Source organism: Pseudopipra pipra, chromosome 18 (genome assembly GCF_036250125.1).
Source record: "Pseudopipra pipra isolate bDixPip1 chromosome 18, bDixPip1.hap1, whole genome shotgun sequence".
NCBI lineage: Eukaryota > Metazoa > Chordata > Aves > Passeriformes > Pipridae > Pseudopipra > Pseudopipra pipra.
This window is the reverse complement of record NC_087566.1, coordinates 9,401,363-9,429,357: the sequence shown is the minus strand read 5'-3', so window position 1 is coordinate 9,429,357 and position 27,995 is coordinate 9,401,363. Positions and strand designations below refer to the sequence as shown.

The 27,995-nt window shown below is 39.8% G+C and overlaps 1 protein-coding gene across 1 annotated transcript; it reads left to right on the top strand.

The window, feature by feature from the left end:
* The first annotated feature begins 20 nt into the window (after positions 1-20).
* Positions 21-21,649, top strand: MPHOSPH9 (M-phase phosphoprotein 9). Its single transcript, XM_064675136.1, has 20 exons — positions 21-836; positions 2,043-2,172; positions 3,091-3,241; positions 4,420-4,509; positions 7,368-7,888; positions 8,141-8,264; positions 10,393-10,483; positions 11,573-11,679; positions 12,101-12,226; positions 12,978-13,414; positions 14,244-14,402; positions 15,303-15,390; positions 16,185-16,400; positions 17,208-17,255; positions 17,600-17,664; positions 18,107-18,208; positions 19,765-19,902; positions 20,142-20,317; positions 21,057-21,215; positions 21,537-21,649. Exons 2-20 carry the CDS (start codon positions 2,066-2,068, stop codon positions 21,545-21,547), a joined length of 2,916 nt encoding a protein of 971 aa, XP_064531206.1. The 5' UTR covers positions 21-836; positions 2,043-2,065; the 3' UTR covers positions 21,548-21,649.
* Positions 21,650-27,995: the final 6,346 nt, after the last annotated feature.

The window sequence follows — 27,995 nt, the reverse complement described above, 5'->3', positions numbered from 1 at the left end:
GAGCAGGAGGCCCACACGGGGCCGAGGAGGGGGCACGGGCTGAAGGGAGGCGGTCCCGGGGGCGCATATGTGGCAAGAGGGGTCCCCACGGGGGCTGAGCCCTTGAGGTCGGGGCCGTTCCTGAGGACACCGCGGCGCTGCGGCCCCGGCTCGTTGTCCCGTCGCGGGGTCCCGCAGAAGGTTCCTGGGGACGCGGGGCCTGGCGGCGAGGGTGCTCCGAGGAGCCCTGAGGGACCTGCGAGGGATCGGAAGGGAGCGGGTCTGGCTCGGGGGGCGATGCGGAACCTCCCGGGCTCCGGGGCTGTGCCGGCCCCGGCGTTTGCGGCGAAACCGGCGCTGATATTTCAGAGTTAAAACACCTCACGGGTTGTTTTTTCCGAGCCTGCCCCTTTATGCAGCGACGTGGCCGTATAAGGACCGTGCTGTGCTGCGGAGTCGAGGGATGGCGGCTCAGCGCTCCCGCAGCCCCGTTATAGCTCACTAAATATTGTTTTTTTTGCGAACAGACTTGTAATGAGGTTATGAAACGAGCCTGTGTCACAGCTAAGTCCCACCCATTGCTGTGCTGCTGAGATAGGCCGCCCATGGTTCCATCCTGGGGGGGGACTGATCCCACATCCAGCTGCTCCAGAGACACTCCCAGCATCAGCTTTAGCTGCCAAGTCTGATAACCTCCAAGTTTTCCAGACTTCTGACCGCTAGAAAAAGAAGAAAGCTTTTTTTTTTTTTCTCCTTCTTTATCCCAAGAAGCTCTGCCAAAGGGATATATATGTGTGTCTCTAGTAACTTCCTTTGAATTCTGGCGTTTTCAGCCCTACCCAGAGGAGATGGTGTGAGTGAGTACCCAAAAAACATTTCTGCTGAGCCAAACAGGCTCCAAGAAAACAGGGAAAAATGAGACAGTTGTCTCTAAGTTTCCTTCTGGTGGAAATATTTTATATTTCTGTAGCTATCTATTAGAGATACATCTCTATGCACTTAAAAATTATGAAAACATGAGTCTGTACAACCCATCAGCATGTCTTTGTAAGGCCTGTAAAGAGGAATGGTCAAGAGGAAGGTGTTGTGCTTCTTTAAGGCAGCAGGAATTTGTTCTTGGCATTTTCACAGGATATTTCCTAATGTCTCTTTTTACTGTCCATCTGTGAAATGATCATAAGGTTTTTCTTCAGTGTTATAACAAGGGCTGAATTCACCAGGGTGTAGAACATGCTGAAATAAGCACTATATAAGAACTGATTAATTAATATCTTTCAAGTGTTTTCTTGGTGAAAGTAGAAGAATCTTTTAGTCTCTCTACAGCCACCCTACTTTGAGTGCTGTAAGACTGTGGCACAAGTATTGTGTGTTTATTTATTTATGATGCTTTCAGTTAACCAGCTGCTGTTTTGAACTGCTGTGGGATTCCTGTCTGACTGCTTTTTTTGTTGTTTTATTAATCTCTAAGAAATGTAGCTCAGAACAGTTTCAAAGCTTTCTGAATTAGTGTTATATAATAACAATGAAGCAAGTGATCTGTGAAAAAAGCAAGCCAGATATTAGACACAGAAATGGCAAAATTGGTCAAGTGCATTTTATTTAACTCAGTGGGTCTTGTGTTTATTATTTTTGGTGAGTGTGTTTCTCCCAGTGAAGTTGCAGATCCTTGATCAATTTAAATATATTGATAGTAGGTGTTTTCACACAAGTCTTGAAAATGCCCTGTGGAGCCTCAGATTTAAAAAAACAACCAACCAAACCCCAACAACACTGTTTTACCTGGAACATTTTGCAGTGACACCCTTTCCAGTCCAGTCCAGAGGTGTGATGCACAGTTAGGAGTATCTTTGACTCGTAGGAGTCCCAGGAGGCACGAAGTTAACTGAGGAGCTCCTGTTGGCAGGTGTAGCCCAGGGGAAGGGAGAGGGGCTGGTTGTGGAATATTTGCACTTTCTGGGGTGGTTTAGCTGAAACAACTGTCTCTTTAATTCTGTTTCTTCATGCAACAAAGTCAAATGGTTTTTTAAAGTAAGAAGGTGATTCTTATTTCTGTCTGTTCTCAGGTTAACGTACTTGGGACCAAGATATGGAAAACTGGGATGTGGTGAATTCTGTACAGGAAATCCCTTCGTCTTCTGCAGACTCTGATGTCAGAAACACCCACAGCTCTGTCTGTAACTTGAACTGTAACAGGTAATGTGCTGAAGGAATTCCTAACAAATATATTTTTATTATTTTGGGTTTGCTTAGTTCGAATGGTTTTAGAGTACTGTTGTTATTAAGGTGAAATAATATGTAAGATTGCAATATATTTCAGGGTTCTTTTTACTTTCACAGGTATAATCTTGATGAAAGATTTCTTTTTAGAGGAAAGCCTTACTGAAAGAACTGTGAAGTCTTCCTTAAATTCTTAGTTAATTTCCATTGCCTCGTGTCTCTTAGAATGGGGGAGGAAGGAGGGAACCTGTCTTGGCCAAATTGTAAGAGATCATTTTTTGGAAAGCTCATGCGTTGTGTGAAGTCATTTTTGGAGAGCAGCAGCTTAGGAAAACTGAGTTGTTTTTCTGTTTAATGCCTGAGGTATTCCCAGGGAATAAGAAGTGCAAACATGGCCTGATGGCCTAAGTGAGAGGTGGTTCTTGACTGCCCTGTTAAGATGAGAGTTACAAGTCACTCCTGCCCATGTCGCTTCTCCAAGAGGCCTCAGTCCTGCCCTTCCTAAACCATTGCTCCACAGAAGCTCAGCTCTGGGAGCTTCTGACCTCAGGCTCTCTGAGGAATCACAGGAGTTTGCTGCAAAGCTGTATTTGTTGATGTTTGTACCAGTGAGCAGCAATATCTGTGCTGATGATCCTGTCTCTCTCCTTGGAAAGCTACTGCATTTCATAGTGTGTAGGATAAGAGTGAAGCACACTGTGGATTCTTTGACATTGGCTTGAAAAATCTCCTTGTGAATTTATCATTTTTATTTCAAGATGATGAGAGGCTCGGTGTAAATTAAGTGTATAATTCTTTTCTGGCTGCCCAGCATATGTAGTGTATTGTTTTGGCCACTGTGTTGCACAACTGACACAATAAATAATTGAGCTGTTTTTCCTCATGTTTCACTAGAAGTCCTTCATGCAATCCCAATGGAGTTTCTGGTTACTCAGGGAATACCAGGTCCTCATTAAAGCCTGGTTCTGTTGAACTGTTTGCCTCCTTTATGCAAGACATCCAGGCCATTGGAAATGCTGACACGGAAATTGTGAAGAACTGTGAGGTAACTGATGTTCAGGTTTATTTAAAAAAAGTTGTATTAATGTATTTGCTCTGCATTTTGGAAGGCAAATCTAATGATGTAGTTCAGCAGCAAGATCCATATATGGATTTATATAAACACATATATGTGTTTATTCTTCTTGATGGGACAGATCCTCTTACACGTATGAACTAATCACCTGGCTGGATTTTATTGCAATTTTATCTTAGCATTTTCCACTATTTTATCTCTCTCTCTTATGTTTTACAATACAGATGTGAATATTTTCCCCCCAAAGTTTTTGAACTGAAAAATTTAAACCTTTAAAACTGTAGCACTTCAAACTGATCTAAAGTGATCCTAGAAAATAGAATTTTTCTTTCTAAAAATGGTTCTGTTTTGCTTGATTTATTTACATGTTCCATTTGTAAAGATGTGTAGGTGATTAGTTTGATTCCAGATTTAAAACAACACAAAAAAAATAATGATGTAGTTTCAATGAACTTATTCTCCCGAACACTTTTCTGAATGTTTTTGTTCTTTTTTGTTTTATATGTTATCATTATATTTAGTCATCATAAGGAACATTAGTTTTCCACACCACGGGCTTGTTCCTGCAGAATTTTTGAGCTTTCTGGCTGTGATCCATCACAGTGTCTCTTGGCAGATGCTTAATTTGGGTTCTCTTTAACACCTCCAGAAACAGAATATTGATGTCTGTGTCCTGTGCTTCAAGCACCAGGCTCCATAAACATTGGCATAAAATAGTTTTTAAACATCAGATTTTACCATGTTTTAGGAATACTATACATTTGATTTTTTTAATTATTTTTTTTATTGCATATTTGTGCATCATGGCCTTCAGCTGGATTGCTGAAGAGTTTCTTATTGAAGTGAATGGTTCCCTGGACAGAGGAATGTTTAATTCTCAATTTTAAAATTGCCTTTAATTAATTGAACTGGATCAGCCTTTCCAAAATTCGACTGTACTTTCCTGCCAGCTGTTTCTTCTTTTAGTTCCCATTGATTGACACATTGGGGGCTGCAGGGGTGGTGGGGTGGGAAACCACAGTGCTGTTACTCAGCTTTGCATTATGTCAACACCTAAGTATAGGATTGCAAAGCTATTTGTAGCTACAGGAAGAGGTGAGAGATGCAATATGACTGTGCTTTAATTATTTTACTTTGTGATTTAATAGACAAGGTGGCTACAGCTGCTGAGACTGGTAGAAAAGCAATGTCAGCAACAAATAGTTGCCCAGCAAGAGCAGTTCCACCATCAAATCCAAGTAAGTAATGATTTGGCCATGTGGGTAGATGAGGCTGAATGTTTCTTTTCTCCCTCCAACCCCACACCCCTCCAAAACAATGCAGAGAGGCAGGTAATGGAAGTGGACGACTGGAATGCTGTTTACTGGGTGCATGTTTGAGACAACCTTGGCTAATTAGCAGAGTAACTGGTAGGAACCATTTCAGAAGAGATTTGTTGATTATCTGTTTTCAATTGTTTTGTTTTCACAAGCATTTGGTTCAGAATGCCCACGTGATAACTGGATTTTGTAGGTACAAGATGGTTTTTATTAACTGTTAGACTGTTTAATTTCTGATTCTGAGCCATCGTAGCTTTCTTTTCATTAGAAAATGTTGTACTGCTTGTCCAGACAGCATAGCATAGGAAAACCATCACTGTAACAGCTGAACACTTATTTCACCCTTCAGTTGAACAGTCTCCTTTCTAATAATGAAAAATGACTCCTGTGAAGGTTCACATTTTTGCTGAACCACATTTATCCTTTAGAACAGGAGAAATGTCTTTGTATGTATAAGAGACAGTAAGACTATAAATATACAATGCTTAATATCCTCATCATTTTGGTTGCTGTTTTTCCCTTCCCTTTCCTGGTGCCCTCCACACTAGTAATAATCAGCAGTTCCTGAGTTAACAAGAGGTACTGTCCTTTTATCCTGTTTCTCCTGCCTCACCTCCTCCCCTGTGCCTCCCATCTTGGCATTTTCGTCCCACCAGTGTTTTGTTACCTTGTTATTCCCTTCCTCTTACTGTAGTGGTTTGATTCACTTGTTGATCATAGTCTTTACTAATCCATTGTGTTGGCTTGGCTGGTTTTTGTCTTTTTTAATAGGAAAGGCTACCTCTGGAAGAGCTGAGGGCGTGGTGCCAGCAGGGACTTACTAACTGCATGAATTGCCACACTAAATACAAAATTAACAGCTACCACTCAGTTGTATGAGTGCATTAGATAAAATAAATGGAGCTGTTCCAAACTTTAACTGCTGTGCCAGAGACCTGCTGAAAACACAGGCAACTCAACACATTCTACTAAGAATAATAAAAAGACAAAAATAATAATCTATTTGGGGTAGAAAAGCAAGATGCTGCATCAGCATTGACATGCCTGAGATAAGGCTTGCTCGAGGCTGGGTTTCAAGACCAACTGTGCTTATAAAAGTACATCTTCATCCTTGTGAAAATAGGGATCAAAAGACCTTGAGTTCATTTTGGAATCAGTGGGGTCAGTCCTTGGCTTGTGTGACCTAAACAATAGGAGATGAGCTGTCACCACCTGTGGATCATCCCAAGATCAGACTTCATGAAAAGGATTTAAAACCAAATTTTCCTACAATCCCAAAACTTTAGAAACCTTATCTTATTTTTCCCAGGTTTTTCCATCTCTTGCAATTATTTGTGACTAAGCAAAGAGAAGTTAAAATGCACTTTAGCTGGAATTGTAGCCTTTCACTTTTCCAACACAGGGTATTAATGACAAAGATTAAATGTCAGCAGGGAATCTGATCTCCCTCCTCACCCCCAGTTCTGTTTTTTCCCTTTTGTTCTCCCTTCCCTACCTTTCTGACAGAGTTCAGTCACAGAATTAAAGTGCAAACAATTGCTGCACTCATGATTGAAATCACTAATAGAACAAAAAACTTTGTTATGGAAGAAAACTTCATCCCAAGCTTTTTGTTTGTTGGTTGGTTTTGGCATAGAAAGACTGAGCTGAAATTCAGTTGTTAATTTTATTGCAAGTCAATAAAACATCTGAGGCTTGGTCCTGACTAGAGTTACAAGTAGGTTCCTCTGAAATTGTCTTATTTTTTTATTTCTTACTTTAAGAGAACAAATGATTTTTGTTCAGTTCGTGCTTCCCAGTTGCTGTTCACGTGTGAGTGATGTCCTGTAGTCCTGTGAAAAGACAGGAGTTCCATGTTCTCAAAAATTATTGCAAGGTCTTTTTTTTTTTGCCTTTCCTGAGGGAATTAGTTTGAAATATGTTATTGAAAGGAACTCTATACACTGGTCTTGTCACATGTAAGAAGAGTTGTGTGCTCCTGCAGTTCAGTAATCTCGAGATAACTCCGGGGAAGTGCTGCCCACGGGCACTAATGGGAAATCCTTCCATAGCCCTTGGCAAAGGCATCACTTGTTTCTCAGAGCTGTTTCAGTACTTCCAGTGCACAACTGTAAAACTTAAAAAAAAATTACTTATGTACTGAAATAACTCTCTGCAGACATTGTAAACTAAGTAACCTGTTAAATGGAGTGATCCAGTCATAGGTTTGTTCCATTCCATCGGACACCAGGGCAATCTAAATGTAGATCTTTGTATTATCCCATAATATCTAAATTGGGTATTTTAAAGTCAAGTTTTATGCAAATAATCTTACAGAGGTACATTATTCCTATTAGCATAATAGAGGAATGGTTAATCCTTCCAGTGAGGCATCCTTGCAATCTTTAAAAGTGTATATCCAAGTTAAAAATTGGTTTAGACCTAAATTCAGCAAAACATTTCTGTCCCACCTTTGTGGATAGTTTGTATTTCTTCAGCTGGCTGGGAGGTGACTGTAGTTCTGAAGGCAGTCAGTGAATACATTCATGCATGTTTTTTACATGAATTAATGACTCCTGAGACCTGGAATTCACTGCATGGAATGAAGGGTTGTTCCCATGGACATTTGACTGTTGCGCGCGGTACGTACTGATCTCCTTCATGCATGAGGTGTCTGCACATCTTGGAGTCCTATGAAACAAGTGCTCTAATTCTGTCACTAATCACATGAAGCATCAAAATATGGATGTGATTTGTGCCACCATCTCATGGCAATCCTGCCTTTCCCTTTTGTGCAGCTGATTCAGGCTGAGATCAGGCAGCTGGTGAAGTTTGGGAGCAGCAGTTGGGGAGCCGGCAGGAGCCGGGGTTTGCCTGCCACGCTTCCAGCCGCTTTTCCACCGCTAGCAATTCCAATGGGGATGCGATCTGAGCTCTTGGAGGAACAGGAGAGCATTGTCCATCAGCTCACATCCAGTGAAGCAGAGAGCCAGCCCAGTGCATCCGACCTGCAGCAGGAATGTTGCGGGAGCGACGCCTCCATGAACAGCGGGTATGGAACGCTCTCCACCTCCGAGCTGAACCCTGGCACGGCCAACAGCACCAGCAGGGCCACAGATTCCATGGAGAAAACTTCCCAAGGACACAGGGATGGAGCAGGGTTGCAGAGTGATGCAATTGTAGCCAGTGTTCAAAATAAAACAGAACTTTTACCAAAAAGAATAGAGGAAAATTGTTCACCGGGAAGAAGCAACATTTTAGTTTTTCCTGCTGAATTTGAGCATAAAGTTGATGAAGCTCCATGTGGGAAGAAACCCAGGTGAGTGATAAACTTTCCAAGTATGTTAATTTATTGTAGACAGTTCCCATTGAGTAAACAGCTGTTGGTAACTGGGAACATGCAAGAACTGAATGGAACCTCTTGATTGTAAAAAACTTTGCTGCTTGGTACATAAATATATTTGTTTAGCCTGATGTCTCTGCGTGATGCAGGTTTGCATCTGCAGTGTTTATTTCTTGTAGATGTGTTGGGGGAAATACCTTCCTTATATGTGTGTTTCTTACCATCCAGTAAATCTTTAACGTCGTGGGCACAAAAGTTGAAACAAAACCAACCAAAAAGGATAACTGCAGATGAAGTGTGTGTGAACTCTATGCAAGAAAATGAGAAAGTGAAGAAATCACCACTTGAGAATGTAAGCCTCTTTTTATTTTCTTGTGTTTTTCTAATGTTATTCTTGTCACTGGTATTTTTGCAGAGTTACAGTATGTTCTCATCCAGCATATCCTTTCATATTTAGCATTTAGCAATTCTCATTCATATATTTAAAGTTCACGTGGGCAAAGTTTACTTCTTGGATCATTCCATACTCAGGCACACAGTGATTTTGGCTTATTTTATTCATTTCCTAATCTTTGTCTCAACCTCCCCAAGTGGCACATGTTCTTTCCTTGTGGAGATAATGGCCACATTTTCAATTGAAGCTTCAGGTCATGGCAATTTATGGTGCCCTGTAATTTTTTGAAGGATCTTTTGAAGGATCTGTCAGCTGCTGATGCCTCTTTTGGCACATAAAATTCTTTGTGTTGTTAAGGCTTTAACCACTTTACCCAGGACAAACATTCTTCCAGACTGGGATTTTAAGTTGCAGAGATTTTTTTGTTTAGTTTGGTTTGGGCTTTTTTAGTGTTCTCAGCAGTCTCAGTTTGAATCAGCTCAAAATACTTCTTATGAGAAGAGTTTGGGTTCCCCCTCTCTCATACTTTTCAGTTAATAATTGTGTATGTCCACAAATCTGATTATTTTGAGGAGGGATGTTTAATCACATATAATATTTCTGATCCAAAAGTATGTTATGCAACATGATTGCATGAGTAATCATCATACACGACTAGGAAGCTTTAGAATGACTTCCAGCATATTCAATGTCACAAACCTCTCTCCTTATGCCATTTCTAAGGAAATAATTACTGAAACTCTGTGAATGGCTTCTACAAGAGAACAGAACTAGCAAATAGGAATCACTTGATTCAAGGCAGGGTCTGTTTTTTTTTTTCCCTGTGGTCACTTGGAGGATGATCCAGGAAGGGTGAGAGCAGCTCTTTGGGTTTGCTCTCTTCAGTCTTCTGTTGTCAGAGGAAACAAGATATTCCTCTAAGGGGATTTTTCAAACCAGGAGTCCAATGCATCTGCTGTGGTGGTTTTCTTTCCTCTCTCTGCTACAGGAGAGGGTGCATAAGGAAATTAGTGCCAGAAACTCAGATTTTGAAAAGAGCTTTATCTTTCTGTTCCTTTGTAAGAATGCAGTTGCTACTCCTTCATTTTCCTTTCTTCCTCCTTAGGCAAAGGAAATACCTAAATAAAAACATTAAGAGGGACAAAATAGCCTTGAGGTGAGATGGTAATTCCTGCAAAAACTTGAACAGCTTTAGTTCTGATTTTTTTCTCTCTTATTTTGTTAACTCAATGGTTTCTATCCTCATATGTACAGTCCTCACTTGTATGAAGTGTGTGGATTTGTACAATTCTTGAGCTGCACTAATGGAACAAAAAGCCCCAAGCAGAGCAGAAAAGAGCAATGTGAGATGACCATTTTTAAGCAGCTGCCCTTCCTCAGTTTCTCTGCTGTTATATCAGTGCCACTTCTTCCTTTGGTTAAGGCAGAGGAGAGTTGTGGCAAATCTTAAATAATATGAATTTTTTTTTTCCTGTGTTGGTCCCACCCTTTTCAAAGTTTTGCTTTAATTAGCTGGGGATGTTTGGAAAGTTGGGAGTGATGAGCAGAAGGATGTGGAATACCTTGTCTGTCTGAGATGACAGACAGTGGTACCTCCACATTTGGGATAGGTGGAGTCATAACAACTGAATATATGAAATTCCAATCTTAGGATGAGGAAGGAAGTAGCTCTTTATTGTTAAGTCATCTCTATATACTTGTACCTCTTAAGGAACAAGAAAGTTGAGATGACTGTCCAAAATGTGTATTTCTGTAACAGCTAATCCCAAAAATGCTCCACAAGCACACAGGCACTTTAGAGAAAATAGAAATATGTATATAAAAATATATAAATATGTCATATATCTGTATAAATATGTATAAAAATATAAATATTTTAAAGTTATGAGGCATATCTTAGCTTCCCTTTCAACTGTGATTGCTCTCAATATAAATTGTGTAGGTTTGGATCATGCTCTATTTAATCTCTTTGCTTAAAAAGAGTAGTAACATTTATGTGCAATTTAAAAAAAAATATACCCTTGATTTTTTTTTTTCCTTGCCTTGTGATTTTCCTTATAAATATATTTTCCCATTGTAATTTTAGACTAACCTTACTGATGCTGCTTTGCCACCTTACACTTTTTACCTCAACCAACCGAAGGAAAGTCCCAATTCCTTGGTGTCTGAAGCTTCAGGTAGAGTTAATTTCTTGTACTTAAATTTCCTTTTCTTTGGAATTCTCATTTTTCAGTGCTCTTACTGGAATGCATCTCCAGTAACTCCGGGGAGGTGAGGAGGATTTAAGCACTGACAGGCTTTGATTTAGCATAATTCTGCTTTTCTTGCACCTCTTTTCAAACTGATGCAGCTCCTTTGTATCACTGCTGGCAGATGTAGGACATGCAGCAGTTGTTTTTTTTTTTCCAAATTTCCCAAGATTCAAAGCTGAGCTTTGTGTTTAAAACTGTTTCATAACATAATTACTGTTAAAATCATGGCAAGGTATCAAATGATGCTTCAAATGTGAGCATCACTGACCTGGTAATGTGGTGATTCTTAGATTGCTTTTTTGTGTTCATGGTTTGGCTTTGTTGTTCTGGGGGCTGGATATGGGGGTGGTGGTTTTTCATGGTTTGGGGGTTATGTTTTTTTTTTTTTTTTTGATGAAAGCCAAAAAACTAATTCCCATATTTTGATCATAACAGGGTGGATTCCTGTCAGTAACAAACAGGGGCACAAAGATGCAGCCCTGCAAACTGTGTATAATTATTGCTGCTTCACAAGCCACTGAGAGAGGGACACACATAAAAAACTGAAGTGGGGTTGAGTCTGTGTCTGTTCCTCTTGTGCCACCCCTTAGTCCTGGCAGTCTGTCCTTTTGCATGTTACAGAGAGCTGTTCAACACCAAACTGAGGAGTCTGCAGTATCCAGTGGCTGCCTGGGATTATCCCTTGGGTGATACCAGTTTTAAGTGCTACACTGGAATCATTAGAAATATGAAAGTCTGTGATAATTGAGGATTTTTCCCCTCAACACCCCTCAGTGACTGTGGTGCTGTGTGATGTGATGCTGGTTATGTTGCCTGTGCCTTGCATTGAGATTTTTGTCACTCCTGGTAACAAATGCTCTAATAAGATCCTTAAGCAATAGATGCAAATAACTAACACAGCATTCTTGTTCAAGACAAAATAACATTTCACTAATGGATTTTGGGATTCCTGTTCTATAGCCTCGAGCTTGAAATTTGTCTTTTTTTTTTCCTTTTGATGTTTCTTCTTGCCAGGACTTTCATACTGGAAGTTAGATGAAAAGGAGATGTATCACACTCTACCAGAGAATTTCAGAAGTGAGTTTGCTGATGTTTTCTCCACAAAAGTATCACCAGATCAGGTAAACTTTGTATGTGGTTAAAAGTTGTCATGTAATTCCTTGTCATCTTTGTTTTTTTTTTCCTATGATGGAAAGAACCAGCCCTCCAGAATTTAACTTCTCTGTGAGAACTCTATTGTTAACTCAGTCTTTCCTACTCTGCTCCTTCATTATTCCTGTACCCCAACTAACCTCCCTTGGAATTTATTGACCTTCTTTTGTTATTCAAAAGAAACTCTGTAGGACATGAAAAGTGACTCACTAGTGTATTAAAGGTGCCTCCTTAAAGACCCTTTTTTTAGCCTGGGTGCATTGAATAAAGCTGCCTTCTGTCCTGAACTGCTTTGTTAGCTAAACCCACCCCAAAACTTTTTTATTTATTTATTTTGGGGATGGAGGATTGTGTTCAGAAAAAGTAATGTAGCAATTTTGCCTGTTGAAGTTGTCTTCTGCTGAGGAAAGGAAGTTGTCATCCCTGAAGGATATTTATCATAAAAGACAAAGGGAAAACAAGCAGATGCCAGACCAGAATGTTTTGCCTTCTTCCCAGTCAAGTCACCCACCAGAGGTAACATGAATTTCTTTACTTCCCATCTCAGTTGAGGATGTGTTGAATACAGGCTGGTTTCACATGAACTGGCCCCTGCTGCCACCTCCAGTGTTTTGCTGGAACAGCAGTTTGAGCAGCCGAGGGATGAACCAGCCCGGGAAAGGATCCAGCTGAAAAGAACCTCTGAGAACACCCTGAGTGAAGAGGCACCTTTGCAGCACAACCTTGAGGATGGTGCAGGGACGGCTCTGCCTGTGCTGAGGCTGCAGCTCCTGGAATGCACTGGAACTGCAGTGGCACAAGCGGGATTTTCTTAGTGCTTCCCATGAAACAGGACAGGCACGGGTTGTGGCAATGATTCTTTATCATCTCTCTTTTTTTATACAGCTCTCAGTCCTGTACATAATCCAGTAATGATGTGACTGTATTGTGTAGATAATTCATGAATTGCTTTTGTAACCTACAAAGTTATTGTTTCAACATATAAACAGATATGTAGACCTTCTGTTTGTGTAAGTGAAATTTCAAAGGTTTTCTAGACAGCTACAGATGTTGGATATGTTCTTTATTAATGGAAACTTAGAAATTTGGGAATGTGTATTGTCATTGAGTGTTACAGGCACCTTCTTATTGTCACTACCAAATGACTGCAGTAATATTCAGTGTAATGCCTGCAGTGTTATATGCTTTACTGGTGTCTTCAGATCAACTCCATTTCAAAGAAGAAAAATTAAATCACAGTTTTTTAGCATTGTAACTTATTTCCTAGATCTTGACGTTGGACCCAACCCTGCACATGAAACCAGGTCAGCAGAACCAGGGACGCTGTTTTTTCAGTATTCCTGAAGAGATTACTCCCTTTTCTCCAGACTCTATGGCAGAGCCAGGATTTTCAAGTCATTGTGACACAGACTCTTTCTCCCAGACAAGTCACTCTTCTCAGTTAGATGATCCTCCCAAACACCCTGCCAGCAGCAGAGCTGTGCACTTGGACTTCTGGAGAAATCACCCCTTCCAAAGTGAAAACAAGAGCAGCTCCCCTTTTCCAAAGGCATACAGGGATGCTGACCGTGACAGTTCAGTCAGCACTGAGGAGGAAGAAACACTGACTTTAACTCCATCCTCTGTTACTCAGTGTGCTGACAACACTTTGCCAGATTATAGTCTTTCAGTAGCACCTGTTGAAGACCCTGTGGTAATGTCACAGTAAGTAATTTTTCCTTTTTTAAAAGTCAGAGTTGTTACTTTCATGGAAGAAATGAAACAACAATAGTAGTGAACCAAAGAAAATATGTGAATTCAGTTTGCTTAGAACAGAGCTGGACATTTCTGCTTTTTTTCTCCTTTTTTCTTCTTTTTCCCCCCCTTAAAATATAGCTGGAGTGTAAATAGAACAGTCATTTTCCACTTCTTACTTCTTTCTTTAACCATTCTATTAATTTTCTTTAGACCACAATATTTAGTCTTCTTTAGACCATACAATTTATTCCAAGGCACAGTATTTGTGTTTTGTCTTCCTTGGACGTCAAAGCCTTAACTGGAAGGCAAAACAATTTCCTAGGTTTAATTTGGTTATTTCTCTTTATACATAAAAATAAAAATACATCCTTCCTTTACAGACTGCATGAGGGGGTTTATTTAGGCAGAGAAAAGTTTGGGAGGGGGATCTGTTTTCTTCTTTAGAGTCAAATGGTGGGAGAAGCACAGAACTACTGGACTTAGGAAAAATAAATATTCACTGTTGAAGCTCTCGTGCTTTGCACATGGACAGGCAGACAGGGCATATGTTCCATGTGTCAGGCCCTGTAAGCTTTGTATTGTGTTTGTATGTATTATTTGTATATAATAATCATAATTTCTAGTTGTATTAATGCAAAGAATTCTCTGCCTTAGATGACAAAACTTTCTTTGCTTTAATTCGAATGGAAAAAAGTTTTGTGAGAGAGATTTGTACTCTGAATGAAATATCCAAATGATTACATATAGATAGCTGGATTTATTTTTTTTTTTTTTTAATTCTTAATTTTAAAAACAGGATTAGGCAGAACCTGAGGGAGAAACACGCTCGACACATCGCTGATCTCCGAGCTTACTATGACTCGGAGATCCAGAGCTTAAAGCAGCAGCTGGAGGCAAGTCAGAGAACTGCTTCTGCTGAGGACCTGAAGAGAATCAATCAAAGTCTTGCTGACAGGTGCTGTTTGGCCTTCCTTGTTGTCTTCCTCTTTTGGTGGTGTTCTTTACACTTGCAAAACTGGGCATCCTTGTGTTAGAATGTCTTGAAAAGTTTACGTCACTCTTCAGTTCTGAAGATTTCCTGGATCTGTGATACTAATATTTCCCTATTAAATGTAACTTTTGCATTATTTAATGCAGCTGTTCAAGCTGTGGCTGCCCCGTCCCTGGAAGTGTCCAAGGCCAGGTTGGATGGGGCTTGGAGGAACTTGGGATAGTGGAAGGTGTCCCTGCCCATGGCAGGGGGTGGAACTGGATGATCTTTAAGGTCCCTTCCAACCTAAACCACTCCATGATTCTATGAAAATCAGTTTATTTGGCCTGATTGTTGCTGGAGCCAGTACAAGCTTTCCTCGGGAATGGCTGGCAGGCAGAGGTATCCTAAGCAATTTGAATAGGAATGATCTATCTTGTCCTCCTTTACCCTTCATGTGAAAACTCCAGATGATACAGGACCAATGTTGAATTCACTGGGGGGTTTGTGCTGCCCTCTGTGTGCCCCACCTGTGTATTCCATTAGACAGAGCTTGAAAGGTTGCTATATATAGAATATTGATGACATTTTGGTATCATTATTGCCAGTCAAAATACATATTGCAAATTTAGACAGCTAAAATACTTCACAGAGTTTATGTCCTTCAGAATAATTGAGAAAGTGTGTGGGTAGCTGGGACTCTTTTGTACTTCCAGCACTAATGTCTACTTTCAAAGCTGACCTCTGGGCAGTCTTACTGAGTCAAAGTAGGAGGAGGTCACAGGCTGGGCACCAAAATTCATGGGGTGGCTTGAGGAAGGAAATAAGGCTATAAAATGTGGATTTGTTATTTGAAGATTTGTGTAATCTGTATGTTCTCAATAGGTGTGAGCAATTGGATGCAGCTCTGAATGAAGCCAGTGCTCGCATAAAAGCCCTGGAAAATAAGAATAATCTGCTGGAAAAGCAAGTGGTAAGTCTGTGTTCTTAAATCAAGTTGCTTTTTAAGTGAAAGAGTGAGAGAAAAGCTTGTTCACTGTTAAGCTGATCTGTGTTTCTATGCTTTTGTCTTTTTATTTTCAACCTTTGTCTTACTATGTGACATCAGCCAGTGTGTTACACCAGTGATTTTCCCAGCTGAGTTTCTTGGGATTCCCTACCTGAATCCTCAGCACTTTTACTCATGAACCTTTTTCCAGGTTAGAAAGGATCAAACAGAGTTCAAGAGTGAAATATTGTGATGTGTTTATCATGTTTCTCTCTCAATTTCCTAATTTATTGATTTGGTTTTAACTACTTTCTTATTCAAGCTGTGATAAAAGCAAATCTCACCTGTGCTGGGGCAACAATACTCTTTTTCTAAGTATATTTACACTGGTTTTGGCTAGGCCAGACCTCTTTGGGTATGCATAAATAAATGCTGGATTTGTTAGTCAAATCACAGGACACTTTGTCTTGTAAGTTGGACACCTGCAGAGACCAATTCCACCTTTCTTAGACATTTTTCTATGCTGAGAAGCAAATCAATCATCTGAGATTAGAGGCTTCATCTCTAGACATTATAAGTCCTGTAAAATAAATACATCTTTGGTGTTTCCAGTCTTCACTTTCATTCTTGAAGCATCACAGAAATGAGCAAAAAAATCCTGTTTAATTCATGTCCAGGTGTACCCTTGTTTTCTGTTTACATGATTTCAGGTTGCACTTTGCACTGAAATAAATGATCTGCTGGGGAAGTGTTTGTAAAGGATGTTTTCTCCCCTCCAGGCAGAGTGGAGGGAGCGTTTCCAGGCCCTCAGCAGCACTTCCAAGGTTCTGCAGGAGCGGATCGAGGAGATGCGGACGACCCACAAGGAGAAGGACAACACCATCAGCCGCCTGCAGTCCAGGCTCAAGGAGCTGGAGGAAGCTTTTGAGAAGGCCTACAAGTTATCTGATAATAAAAACACGAGGCTAAAGGAAGAAAACAAAATGTTTCAGAATGTAAGTGAGAAAATGGACAACAGGAATTCCGTCCTGGGTGTGGAAACTGCTGCTAGTTTCCAACTGGAAAGTCTTAATGCACAACTAACCCAGCAGAAATGACTCAGCTGACTCCTTGTAGGCTGGGTGACACTAATAGATATTCAAAAACAATTATTTAAGGCAGCTTATGTGTACTTGATAACCCTTCCTGTAGTCAGTCTCAGGTATTTATTACTCTAGGTGCTCTTAGTTAAATTTTTGAAGATAGTACGTGAAATTATTTTAGAAAGTTATTTTTTTCCTCTCTTAAGTTTGTTGGAGATGGACTAAATTTCTCATACCTCATCACAGCTTGATAAAACTCTTCATTGTGTATGATTTTAGGCTGAATCAAAGGAATTGTTCCTCCAATTCTTCAGGAATAGCTTTATGGAATGTTTAAATGAGTTGGCCAAATTGGTATTAGCTGGAAAAGCTACTTCATGCTCTAACTTCTTTTTTACAATTGAGATTTCAAAATACAAAGTCAGTTTTAAGGTCAATGAGGAATTTTACTGGTTCATTCATTCAGTTTCTTTAGAGAGAGAGAATTTGAAAATTAGAAATACATTCTGTAAGTAGCTCTGTCTCCTCTTGTCCCATCTATAACTTCTTGTTCCAATTAGAAGATGATAAGAAGAACTTACAGAATGTCCTTTAATAGTATTTGTTATCCCCTGTAGTGCTTCTGCATGTGGTAGACAAGCAGTTGGGATGATTTTACAGCAGTCTGTTAATTGTGGATGGTCTCAGTGTGAGTTTTTGTGTTCTTTTGTTCTGTTTTAGCTTTTAGGAGAATACGAGTCCCTTGGAAAAGAACATGAAAGAGTAAAGGTAGGTGCACTCCAGTTAATTAAAAAACCAAATGTGATAATGTGCCACAGAATTTGCTGTATTAACTGATGCATTTTGAAAAAAGCTCAGATGGAAAGATCCATGTTTATTTTTACTGAGAGCTTCTTACTCCATCTGCAGAGCCCTGGAGGGAAAAGGGGGAATTTGGAATGTATTATTTTCCAATCACAGACAGCAAAAATACTGCAAAATCAAAGCCAAGGAAATTTAATGGACCCTTTGAAGGTGTATTTAATGGAGTGTTCTTGAGACTGATGTGGAGTTACTTGTTTTTCTTTTAGTGCACTTCTGGGCTTTTCACTTTTTTCTTTGTGTCCTTGTAGGATACATTAAATACAACTGAAAACAAATTGCTTGATGCAAACACACAGATTTCTGATTTAAAAAGGTAACTGTGAAACTTATTATTCTTTTACCAATATGAAATACAGACTATGGCCTAAACAGCTACTCCTAGATAATGAAGGCTGTAGATCTTGCCAGTTTAATTACATTTTATGAAGCATTCCCGTTGTTTGATGTTACTTGTACACACTAAAAATCTTGTTATTTTAGGATATGTGTTTTTTTTCTACTTCTTCTGCTTCCACAGCAACATCTCCTGGTCCTGTCTTTCTAGCCAGGTTACCTGATTTATTTAACTTGGAATTCCAATCCATATTTATATCTGTACTTAGATAGATACAGAGATACATAGAAATGCAGCAGTTTCTCTTGTTCTCCTGCTTCATCCAGGATATCTGAATAAAAATGAGTAAACTAAGAAATATGGTATATCTTTTGTGTCATTGAAATCATCTCCTAATGCATCTTTACTGCTTCCCCTTTAGGACAATTTTAAAACTTGAAGCTCAGCTCAAGCAGGTGGAACATGAAAATATGTTGAAACTTCGCCACATCACCGAGAACCGTTTGAGAACCTCTTGTGCCAAGTGAGTGAATGTTCCAACAGCAGGAAAACAGGTCCTGTGTTTGGAATACTTTTTAACATGTGTTGGCTAAAAGTGGATCAACATGAGGTCAGTCCATAGGCTGAACTGGATTAAACATATGTAACATAATCCAGAGACTGCACTGTCTCTGGTCTTCCCAGATGAGTGTTAGATGGGTCTCAGTTGCTCAGCTGAGTAGGGATTTCCACACTCACTGAAGAATTTGGGAATAAAATCTAATACTCCAACAAGACATTGGAGGTTTTCCATGTGTGTCATTGATTTGAAAGGCTGATCACAACTTTTTATGGTTTTAAATATAGTTTGTAGTTTAATTTATTTAATTCTCTTAACATATCCTGAGAGTAGGGTGGGAGTTCAGTGACAATGCACACTCCAGTTTGAATTGGGAATTTATATTAAGAGAATTAAAATTGATCTGTGTTCTTTTGTTTGTTTGTTTCTTTGGGTTTTTTTGTTTGTTTGTTTGTTTGTTTTTTTCAGGGTTTTTTTGTTTTAAAGACCTGAAAAACTTTGTCCCCCTTCTGTTTTATTTACTTAGTTATGGTTTCTTCAGTGTCTCTCCCAGTTCAGCACTGATGCTGTGAAGCTCAAAATGATAATTAATGTGATTTGTGGACATCCACTTGTATGTGTTTTGGTAGATCTGATTTTTGTTGATTACAAAGATGCAAGTAATTTATGTATTAAGATATTAGAGGGACAGATTTCTGTTTAGAGCTCTTTTAATATTTCTGAACCAGATCCCTCAACAATGAACAGGAAAAAGGAAGACCTGGGCAGGGCAGCCCATGTTCATCAGGGAGGGGGATGTAAGAGCCAGTATGGATTTAGAAGTTTAATCTGTCCCTAACTGATCTCAGAGGCTCAAGGAAAGCCTCATTCCAATTGAATGCCCAGCAGGATAGATTTACACAATAGTACTTATGGTTCATAGCTTGGGTAAACAAGACCCTTTTTTTCTAATTATCTACTTTGCTGTGTGTAAAAATCACATTGTTCTTTTGACTTTTCAAGGTAAGAATATAGAAACAGATGCTTATTAGTCAATATTTATCACTCTCACATCATCAATGGTGGCTTTTTCTTGGTTTTTGTTTTTTGTGTTTTCTTTTTCTAATATTTGGTGTCCAAAGGAAAGCTGGGATCAGATGCTCTGAACTACTGCAATAATCTCCACCAAATGTTTTCATGTAATTGGTTGGGAACTACTGTTACCCAAACCTTGGTCTGAGTAAGCAGCATTACATTACAGGAAGATCATTGTGGAGCTTTGCATTCTGAGCATATTGTGTAATTTAGACTGAAACCTCAACATGGGACTTTTTTTTAAAAAATATTTCACTTTTACTTTACAAACATGTTTTAAAAAGCAGTTATTTTTTCCCACGGTATTTACAAGTTTATTGTATATTTCTTTCTGTTTACTGGAATAAAATAGCAGCTTTTTCTTTAAAATAAAAAACAAACAACAAAAAAAACCCAAAGAAAAACTCCAGAGCCTTTTGTAATTTTGAAGCTTTTTGTTCCCACAGCAAGTTGGGAACTCCTGATGTCAGCAGGAGAAAGTGGCTGATACCAGGAGCTGAATATTCCATCTTCACTGGCCAGCCTTTGGAAGGCCAGGAAAGCCCCAAAGATAACAGATTAGAAGAAAACTATATTCCTTCCAGGTGAGTTGGTTTCCTTCAGTATTCACTATGAGGGAAAGTGGAACACTTCTAAAATTAATAAAGTAGAACACTTGTAAAAACTTGTATTGACTAGATTTCTATTTCTAGATTTTGTATTTGTTAAATAGAATTAAAAAAAAATTCTCAGTGTTGTAGGTGCTGAACAATTACTTAAAAACAAAACACTCCATTAAAAATTTGATCATTTTTTTTCCCTCCACTGCTTCACATCCTTTAAGGTATCACTCTCCTCCTGAAAAAGATTCTTCACAGGAAGACTCTTCAACAAACACAATAGAAAAGAAAGAAAATGAGATGTCAGAAGCACCAATTATAAAAGCCTTTAAAGAACTTGAAGAAGGAAAAGTATTTAAAGACTGGGGGACACAGACAGACAAAGAAGACACACCAGCCAGTAACTCTTATTTTTATATTCCTGGGCATGTTTTACTTTGCATATCTTTTAGTTTTGGTATTCTCAGCATTCAAGTCCATCAGGCTTCAGCGAAGGGATAAAAACAGTGTTAACATGCAAACTGCTGGAGTTTTTCTAAGAAAATTCAAAATTAGATAGTTAAGTGACTTGTTTAGAATAGAGGGAAGGCAAAGGTTGCTGTTGGGTCTCAAGCTGGAGACTCATCAATGTCCTCTTTTCTAAGAATATCTCAGTATTTATAAACAGTTAATGGAGCCCTAAGAAAGCTCTGGCTGTACATCCACTTGAGTTTTGTTCTCATGGTGTTGTATTGGAATGTTATTAAGGAAGCTGGTGTGTGTGGGACTGCACTGAGCTGTTGTAACAGCAGGGATTTAGGAGCCTTGTCGTGAGAAAACATCAACTCTTTCTTAAATGCTTGTACTCTTGGCTCAGGCAGGTACTCCAGCTTTCTTTCTCAAAAGATGCTTTTGTCTGATTTCCACTGTTTCTCTATTAAAAAAAGGAAAGAAAGGCCCCCACTCTGCAAAGATCCTTTTCCATGAGTTAAGCTGTCTATTCTGTGAGTAGAAGAGAGACTGGAACAAAACAGCACAAATATGTTGATGTGAGGGAGACTTTAGTGCAGCCTTTGTCATTTGTTATTCAGGAGAATATTTATGAGTTCTCATATTGAAAAAGATTGATTAATATAACAACTTATTTTTTTTTTAACTAGAAACATCAAATCGACGTCAAACTGTTGGGTTTGTTGAAGCTTCTTTAGTTGCCACCCCAGAGAAAGGGAAGGACCAACACAGACCCAAAAGGTTCAGCTCCCCTTCAGGCCAGAGGTCATCGTCCCTTCCTCCTTCCAACAGGAAACCCAACACTCCAAGTCAGTGCTTTTCTCAAGTTTGCTTTGTGTTACTTGAAAAGTAGGAGCAAACAATGACAGGCTGCTCTAGGAGAGAGCAAAATAGAGGCAGGATTCCTGCATTACTCTGACAGTCTGAAAAGGAGACTGTCTGTAATCACAGCAAATGTGAGAGCTCTGAGTTTATTTTCATTTCTCCGTGTTGTGATGCACTTTTCATCAAATTTAAATAAACACGTAGACAGCTTTGAAAAGCATTCTTTCAAGCTGTAAGCACATGAGTGGGAGGTACTGCACTGGGAGGTTTAAGGTAGATAAACATAATTTGTCTTTTGCAGCAAGAAGAGAGATAATGTTGGCACCAGTGTCTGTGACGTACAGCCCAAAACGATCTCCAAAAGAAAACCTTTCCCCTGGATTCAGCCATTTGCTTGGCAGGAATGAAAACACAGTGACAAGGTACAAGTGTGGTGATTACAGTTGTGTTCTGATCATTACTAGAGCAGGAGGATGTTTATTATAGAGGCTCAGTGCTGCTGGTTCTTGTCTAGAAAGTGAGTCATGTGAAGTTTTCTGAATATAAAGCTGAGTTTTACTTTTTAAAATCTGGCAAGGAAAATGTAGAAGGGATGTTGGGTTTGTTAGTGACACAACATTGATCAGTGACAAGTAGTTAAAGAAGAATTGTTCTGTAGAGTAAGTGCAGATCAGATGTGAATAAAAGTTGAAAGTAGGACCTTCCTACTTGTCCTGGTACCTACAAGCATTTTAAAATACACATAAACTTACCTTTCTGCTAACTTCCTAAATACTATGGTTTCTATCAAAATCTTTGCTTGGCAAAGCTTACAGAGTTTGAGAACACACTTAGCTGTGAGATTAAAGTGTAGGACGTGTGTGAGGAATAAGAAATGTCCAGCACCACTCTTGAGAGTTCCTGAGGATGATGAAACAGGAGCTCAGGGTGTTCAGGAGCAACAGCTTGGTGAGGCTCTGAGAGAAAGTCACACAAATGAGAGGTTTTGGTGTGTGCAAATAGGAGGACATTGGGGTATGGTGCTATGAACAGGAATCAGAAGACTTGCAGTGGCTGTGGGATATAAATGGTTTTATAAAAAAAATTGTTTGTTTAACCAAAAGGTGAAAAAGTAGAAAATTCTGTATTGCCTGATCCCTGATTTCTAACAAGTCATTGCTGTGTCTGTAGGTTTGATATACTTCTAGATGACCTGGAAACTGGTGCTACATCTACTTTACAGCACAATAACCCAAGGAAAAGGCTCCAGTTTCTCTCACTAGATGATGCAGAAGGTAATCTGTCAAAGTGGGGGGAAAATCTGCTATATTTTTGTACCACAGTTCCTTCCACAGTGGTAACAGCTGCTTAACTGGAAAGCTGACCCTTGATTTGACAAAGTCCAACTTATAAAAATCCTCTTTTAAAAATCTTGTCTTATCCCTGGAGCCAGAGATATACCATTCATACAGTATTTTATTTTTATGTATATATGTGTGCACAAACGTGGCAGAACAAGAAAAATAATTAAATTGAGGAAGAAGGGCAATACATTTCCCTGTGCTTAACTCAGTTATCCAATGCATATCTTAGGGGGGGTCTATATTAAGATGTACCTGAGTCATACTAATAAAATTTTATTGCTAAACATTGCATTACAGATAGCAAAGAGTAACTCTAATAAAACCAGCTCTTTCAGATTTTTAAATGATTGACTGAAGCAAATCTTTTCTCACTTTTCTAATCCTTGTCACAATGTTCTGCTTTTGTTTTTATTGATGCATTTATTTAGCCTGGTGTTTGCCTGACAGCTGCTCTGCTTGGTGATATTTAGAAATGTACCAGTAAAAGTAATTCCTAATTAGCACAATAGAGGAATCTGTTTGTTAGCCAAAAAAATATGTTGTGCTACAAAGATCACTTGAAAGATGACCCCTACAAATGTTTTGCATTCTTCTGGGAAGTTGTTTAAGGCAAGGGACTGAGGCTTTGCTTCACTGTCCTTGGTTCCCATACCGCCACGATCGTGCTGCTTGTGCTGTTATTACTTTGTTTTTCTGTCCTATGCAATCATTTCCCAGACAATCACAAATATAAAAATATAAAAATCCCCCTGCTTTGTTGCTAGGAAGGCAGCATTCAGGTGTCAGACACAGCTCTTGTGCTGAATCCATCAACAGCGGGCTGAAGAAGGCGGCAGCTTGGGACGAGAGGAGCACAGCTCAAAAATATGAGCCGCTGGCGTCGCCCGGGGAGGAGGACTTCAAATACACAGCAAGGATCACGACTCTGGCTGAAACAGAGAGGCTTTTTGATGAGCTGACTCAAGAAAAGCAACAGGCAAAGATTATTTTTGTTTTCAAGTTGTGACAAAACGTAATTGTTGTACGAGAGGGGAGGGATGGAGCCGGATGTCCACGCAGTGCGTGGCTGAAATTCGTGCACAATTTTAGTGTCACGCTGGGAATGTGCCATTATCCTTCCCTGCTCTACTTCCAGACCTTCTCTGTCCCTAATTTCATTAAAGGACAGTCACTGGAATGGCAACACAGTGTGAGTGGGGATTGGCACATTATTATGGTCACAGAAGTGAGTGTTAAAGGACAAAACTGTAGCTGTATCAGTAATCCATACACCTCACCTCTCTTCTTGTAAGAGGAGTTGGGCAGGCTCATATTGGCTCTTGAAACTCTCATTTACAGCTGAAGTGTTTTCTGTTATTAGATTGAGGCTGCACTGAGTCGAATACCTTGTTCTGGTGGAAGAATGACCTTGCAAGCAAGACTGAATCAGGTGAAAAAGCTTCTACATCTGACTGTCCTGTTAAATTGCTCTTCCACAACTTGAGAATATGTAGAGGAAAGTTCTGCTGTGTAGTGTGATTTCTGTGGCAATTTTTAGATTGGTTTTGGGTCTTATGTTATTGTTTTATATTGTTCATATCTTCTATTTTTTGTACATGGGATGAATTTTGCCAACTTGCTGCAAGAGTAGTCTGTTCTTGTGATAACACTGAGAGGTAGATAAAGGCAATAAATTAACAGCATGCAGTTCCTATGGAATAGATCCCTGAAACTGTGGAGAGGATGTTGTGCTGTAGGAGAAATTGCAAAGTTTAGGTTTTGGTTGGTTGTTTTTTGTCTCCTTGAAAGTATAAAAAAGAAAGTAAGAAGGTAAAAATAAGTAGTGTGGGTGGAATACAGGAAAGTGCCTTCTTTGGGAAGCTCTGCAGACTCTTTTAATAGAAACAGGTGTCTCAAAGTTGTGTTTTAAAGGTCTCTGTGAAGCCTTCAGCTTCAGCATTTCCTAAATTCTAATCCTTGTTAGCAATTAATCAGTTTGAAATTAAAAAATCAATACTGCCACTCACTGTAGTGATCAGCTCTTTGCTAAATGTGTCTCCCTAATTATCAGCCTGTCCCAATTCATGTCAAGTTTATCTCCTGGAGTTTCATAAATCATGTGGCCAAAAAAACAACAACCTACAAATACACACATAAAAATTCTATGGAAAGTTTGGAGGTCTGGCTCTAGTTTTTGGGTGGTAACTGAATACTGATAATGCCTCAAAAAGGATACCAGGAATACAGGAATAACAGGAGTTTCTTAATTTTAGAAGGATCATTGAATTTTTTATATTATTAATGTTTTTTTCTCTTTCTTGTCTTTAACTCTTCCTTTTAGGAAGCCCTGGAAGATCGTTTGGAAAGAATTAATAGGGATTTGGGGTTGATAAGAATGACTCTGAAAAGATTCCATGTTTTACGGACCTCTGCCAATCTCTGACAGTTCTCTCCTGACTGCAAATATACTCTTTTCCTTTTGGTTTTTTTTTTGCACTAATATATAATTATGCACTCAGTAAATGCAAATTGTTTTGTATTTTTATAAGCCCTCAAAAGTAGTTTTACAACCATGTTACCCTTTACAAACAGCAATATTTTGTACTTGGAACCGCAACCTCTATTTTAAACATATTTTTATTACACCTGAGAAATCAATGTTTATCCTGTATTGTAATATTTTTAGAAATATTAATTATTTTTAAATAGTGATATTGAATTTATAATAAGAATAAGAAACTAAAAGGCAGCTTGTTTTCAGAAAATGATAGTGTTACCCTTTTGCACTTGGTTTTCCTCCACCATTTTATAAATATTTAGGGTGTGATGTAAATATTAGCCAAGAGGAGATTTTGAACTTTAATACAAAAAGCAACATGAGTTACCTGTGTTAAAGAGAACTGCTGTTCTGTGGTAAATCCTTTCAGCTGAACCCATGGATATTTTTCATCGTGACAGAACTGTGAGCAATACTTTCACGCTGGCTGTGGCAGGAAAATACTGCTCTGAATTCCCTCATGTCTCCAGCAGTCACAGTGAGTAGTGTTTGATACTGTGAGTACCAGGATTCACCTGACAGCAGCCTCCCTGTCTCCCAGTGAACAGCTCCACTCCAGCTGACTCTCCAGGACTGGAACTCCTTCCCTGAAGTTACTGGTTTCCTGTGCCAGGCTGGGTTTCGTGCCAGTGTTCCCATCGTGAACATTTCATGTATTTGTGAACAGAAATGCATTTTTCTTGGTGAAAAATCCAGATTTGCCAGTTGACATGTTGCTGCATTACTGTCCAACATTGATACTTTGGTTTGTATTTTAATATTAAATAAATGTTTAATTAGATTCTTTCCTCCTGCCCAAGTACAATAATAGGTTCTGGGATATTACATCAGCCATAATGTAGGTTTTAATCATATTGTGTGTTTCATATTCTGTCCTTGTTCAAGATGTTTAGCCACCAATGATGTGATTATAGGGCCAGAGGAGCTGTCATAAAGGAAGCTTGAAAAGGTCTGATTCTAAAATTAGAGTGCTGTGGTTTCAGATATTTCATGAAGAACTGCCCTACCCATGCAGAGTCTTGAAAATCTTGTGGTTTTTGCAACCCTTGTGCCCTGTGGGTCCTTTCAGTACAAGACCAGAGCTGGGGAGGTGTCAGGGATGTTTTAGTTCCTCATTTCCCCTTTACTCTAAAATGTAGAAATTGGGTCTGAATGCATGGACATGACTTCCTTAAATATATATCCAGTCCCCACAAAGAGATGCACAATTTTTATGTCATTCCGTGTTCTTACTGGTAATTTTTACTTAAAAGGGGTGGAGGTAGGAAAAAAGAATCTTTGACTTCCCTGCTCAGCTCTATTTAGCCAAAGTTTTCCCAGCATTTTTTTATTAACAGGCACAATTTGAAAGTATTCTTCAGAAGTACCACTCAGCCAGCAGGGTTTTTCCATGGAATCCATCACAGGAAAATTTCATGAGTCCACTGATGGCCTTGTTTTCTTTCATCAGTGCTACAGCAAAACCAAAGAATTTTCCTGACAGGCATTAGAGGCAAGTAGGTAAATCAGCTCAGCTCTTTCAGTGCCTTTCCCTCTCACCTCCCTTCATCTCCACTCCATTCTTTCCAGCACTATTCATATTCATGGACTGTTTTTTTATTACATCCAGAAAACTGAATCGTGAGTCAGAATTTATTCTTTAATCAAAAGTCCTCCTCCATCTGTTGGAACTCTTTAGGCTATTTCTGTTCTATTATAACACTGAAGGGGAAAAAAAAAAAGTGTTGCTTTTGGTAAACTTCTAGGACAACCTTCTGAAATACCTGTGTGACACGGGGTGACCTGTTCAGTGTGGTACCTTCAGCCTGATTCATCAGAGGGGCAGAGGCTCTGCAGTTCCAGATTAAAGCAGTGGGAGGCCTGAATGCTCAGTGCTCCTGAAAATCACACCCGAAGCACCAAAAACTGGGACACAGGGAGCGTCTTTACTGTGGGAACCAGGACTGTGCCGGCCCTGCCCTTTGCTGGACACTGTCCATTTTTTAAATCCCTTTTAAATTTCCCCTTAACATGAGAAAATTGCCTTGTTCTCTATTTGGGGATAAATAAGGACTTCCAGAGAAGGAGAGGAAGCTTATGCCTTCTCTGTGAAGGACTTTAATCATCTTCCCCTTGTCTCCCCTGACACATCCCAGCTATGTAGGCATTTACTGCCTTTCCAGATCTACTTGGTCCTGCCTGGAGCCCCAGGCTCTCCTTGCCTCACACTGCCCTTGGAAGACACTCCCATGCATAGTTTTCTCTATGATAATAAACATTACAACACCTTCAGCTCTGAGATTTAACCTTTGGAAAATAAAACTTCTATTTGTTCAAATTTCCAGAAAGCAAATTAAAAAAAAAAAAAAAAAGGTGTCTTGGAGCAGTGGAAGGTTTGAGTGTAATCTGCTTTGCACGGGGAACTTTGTCCCTAAAAAGAGCTGTGATATGAACTAGAATTTACTGTAGCAGTGCAGGGAACGTTTACAAAACAAACGGGGAGGGACAGAAGGGCTGGAACGATGCATCCTGGAAAAAAACCCCGGGAACAACTGCAGGAAACGAACGAAGGTTCCAAAGGCCACGGCAAATTATTTTTCCTGCGGTTTCTGAATAAAGCGATCGCTAAACTTTTAGAGATTTTTTTTTTCCCCCCCAGTCTTCGCAGGGAGTGAAGCTGGGGAGTCCCCAGCGCTGCTGCGGGAGGGGCAGGTGAGCGCAGGGACCGGGCTGGGGGTCGGGACGCGCCGATACCGAGCGGGGAAAGGCGGGCCGGGCCCGGGGCAGCCCCGCACCGGCCCCGCACACCCCGCCGCGCCCGCCAGGCGGCGCCGCCGCCCCGCCCGCGCGGGTGCGGGAGCGCCGGGGGCGCGGGGAAGGAAGTGGCGGCTCCCGGCGCTCCCGGG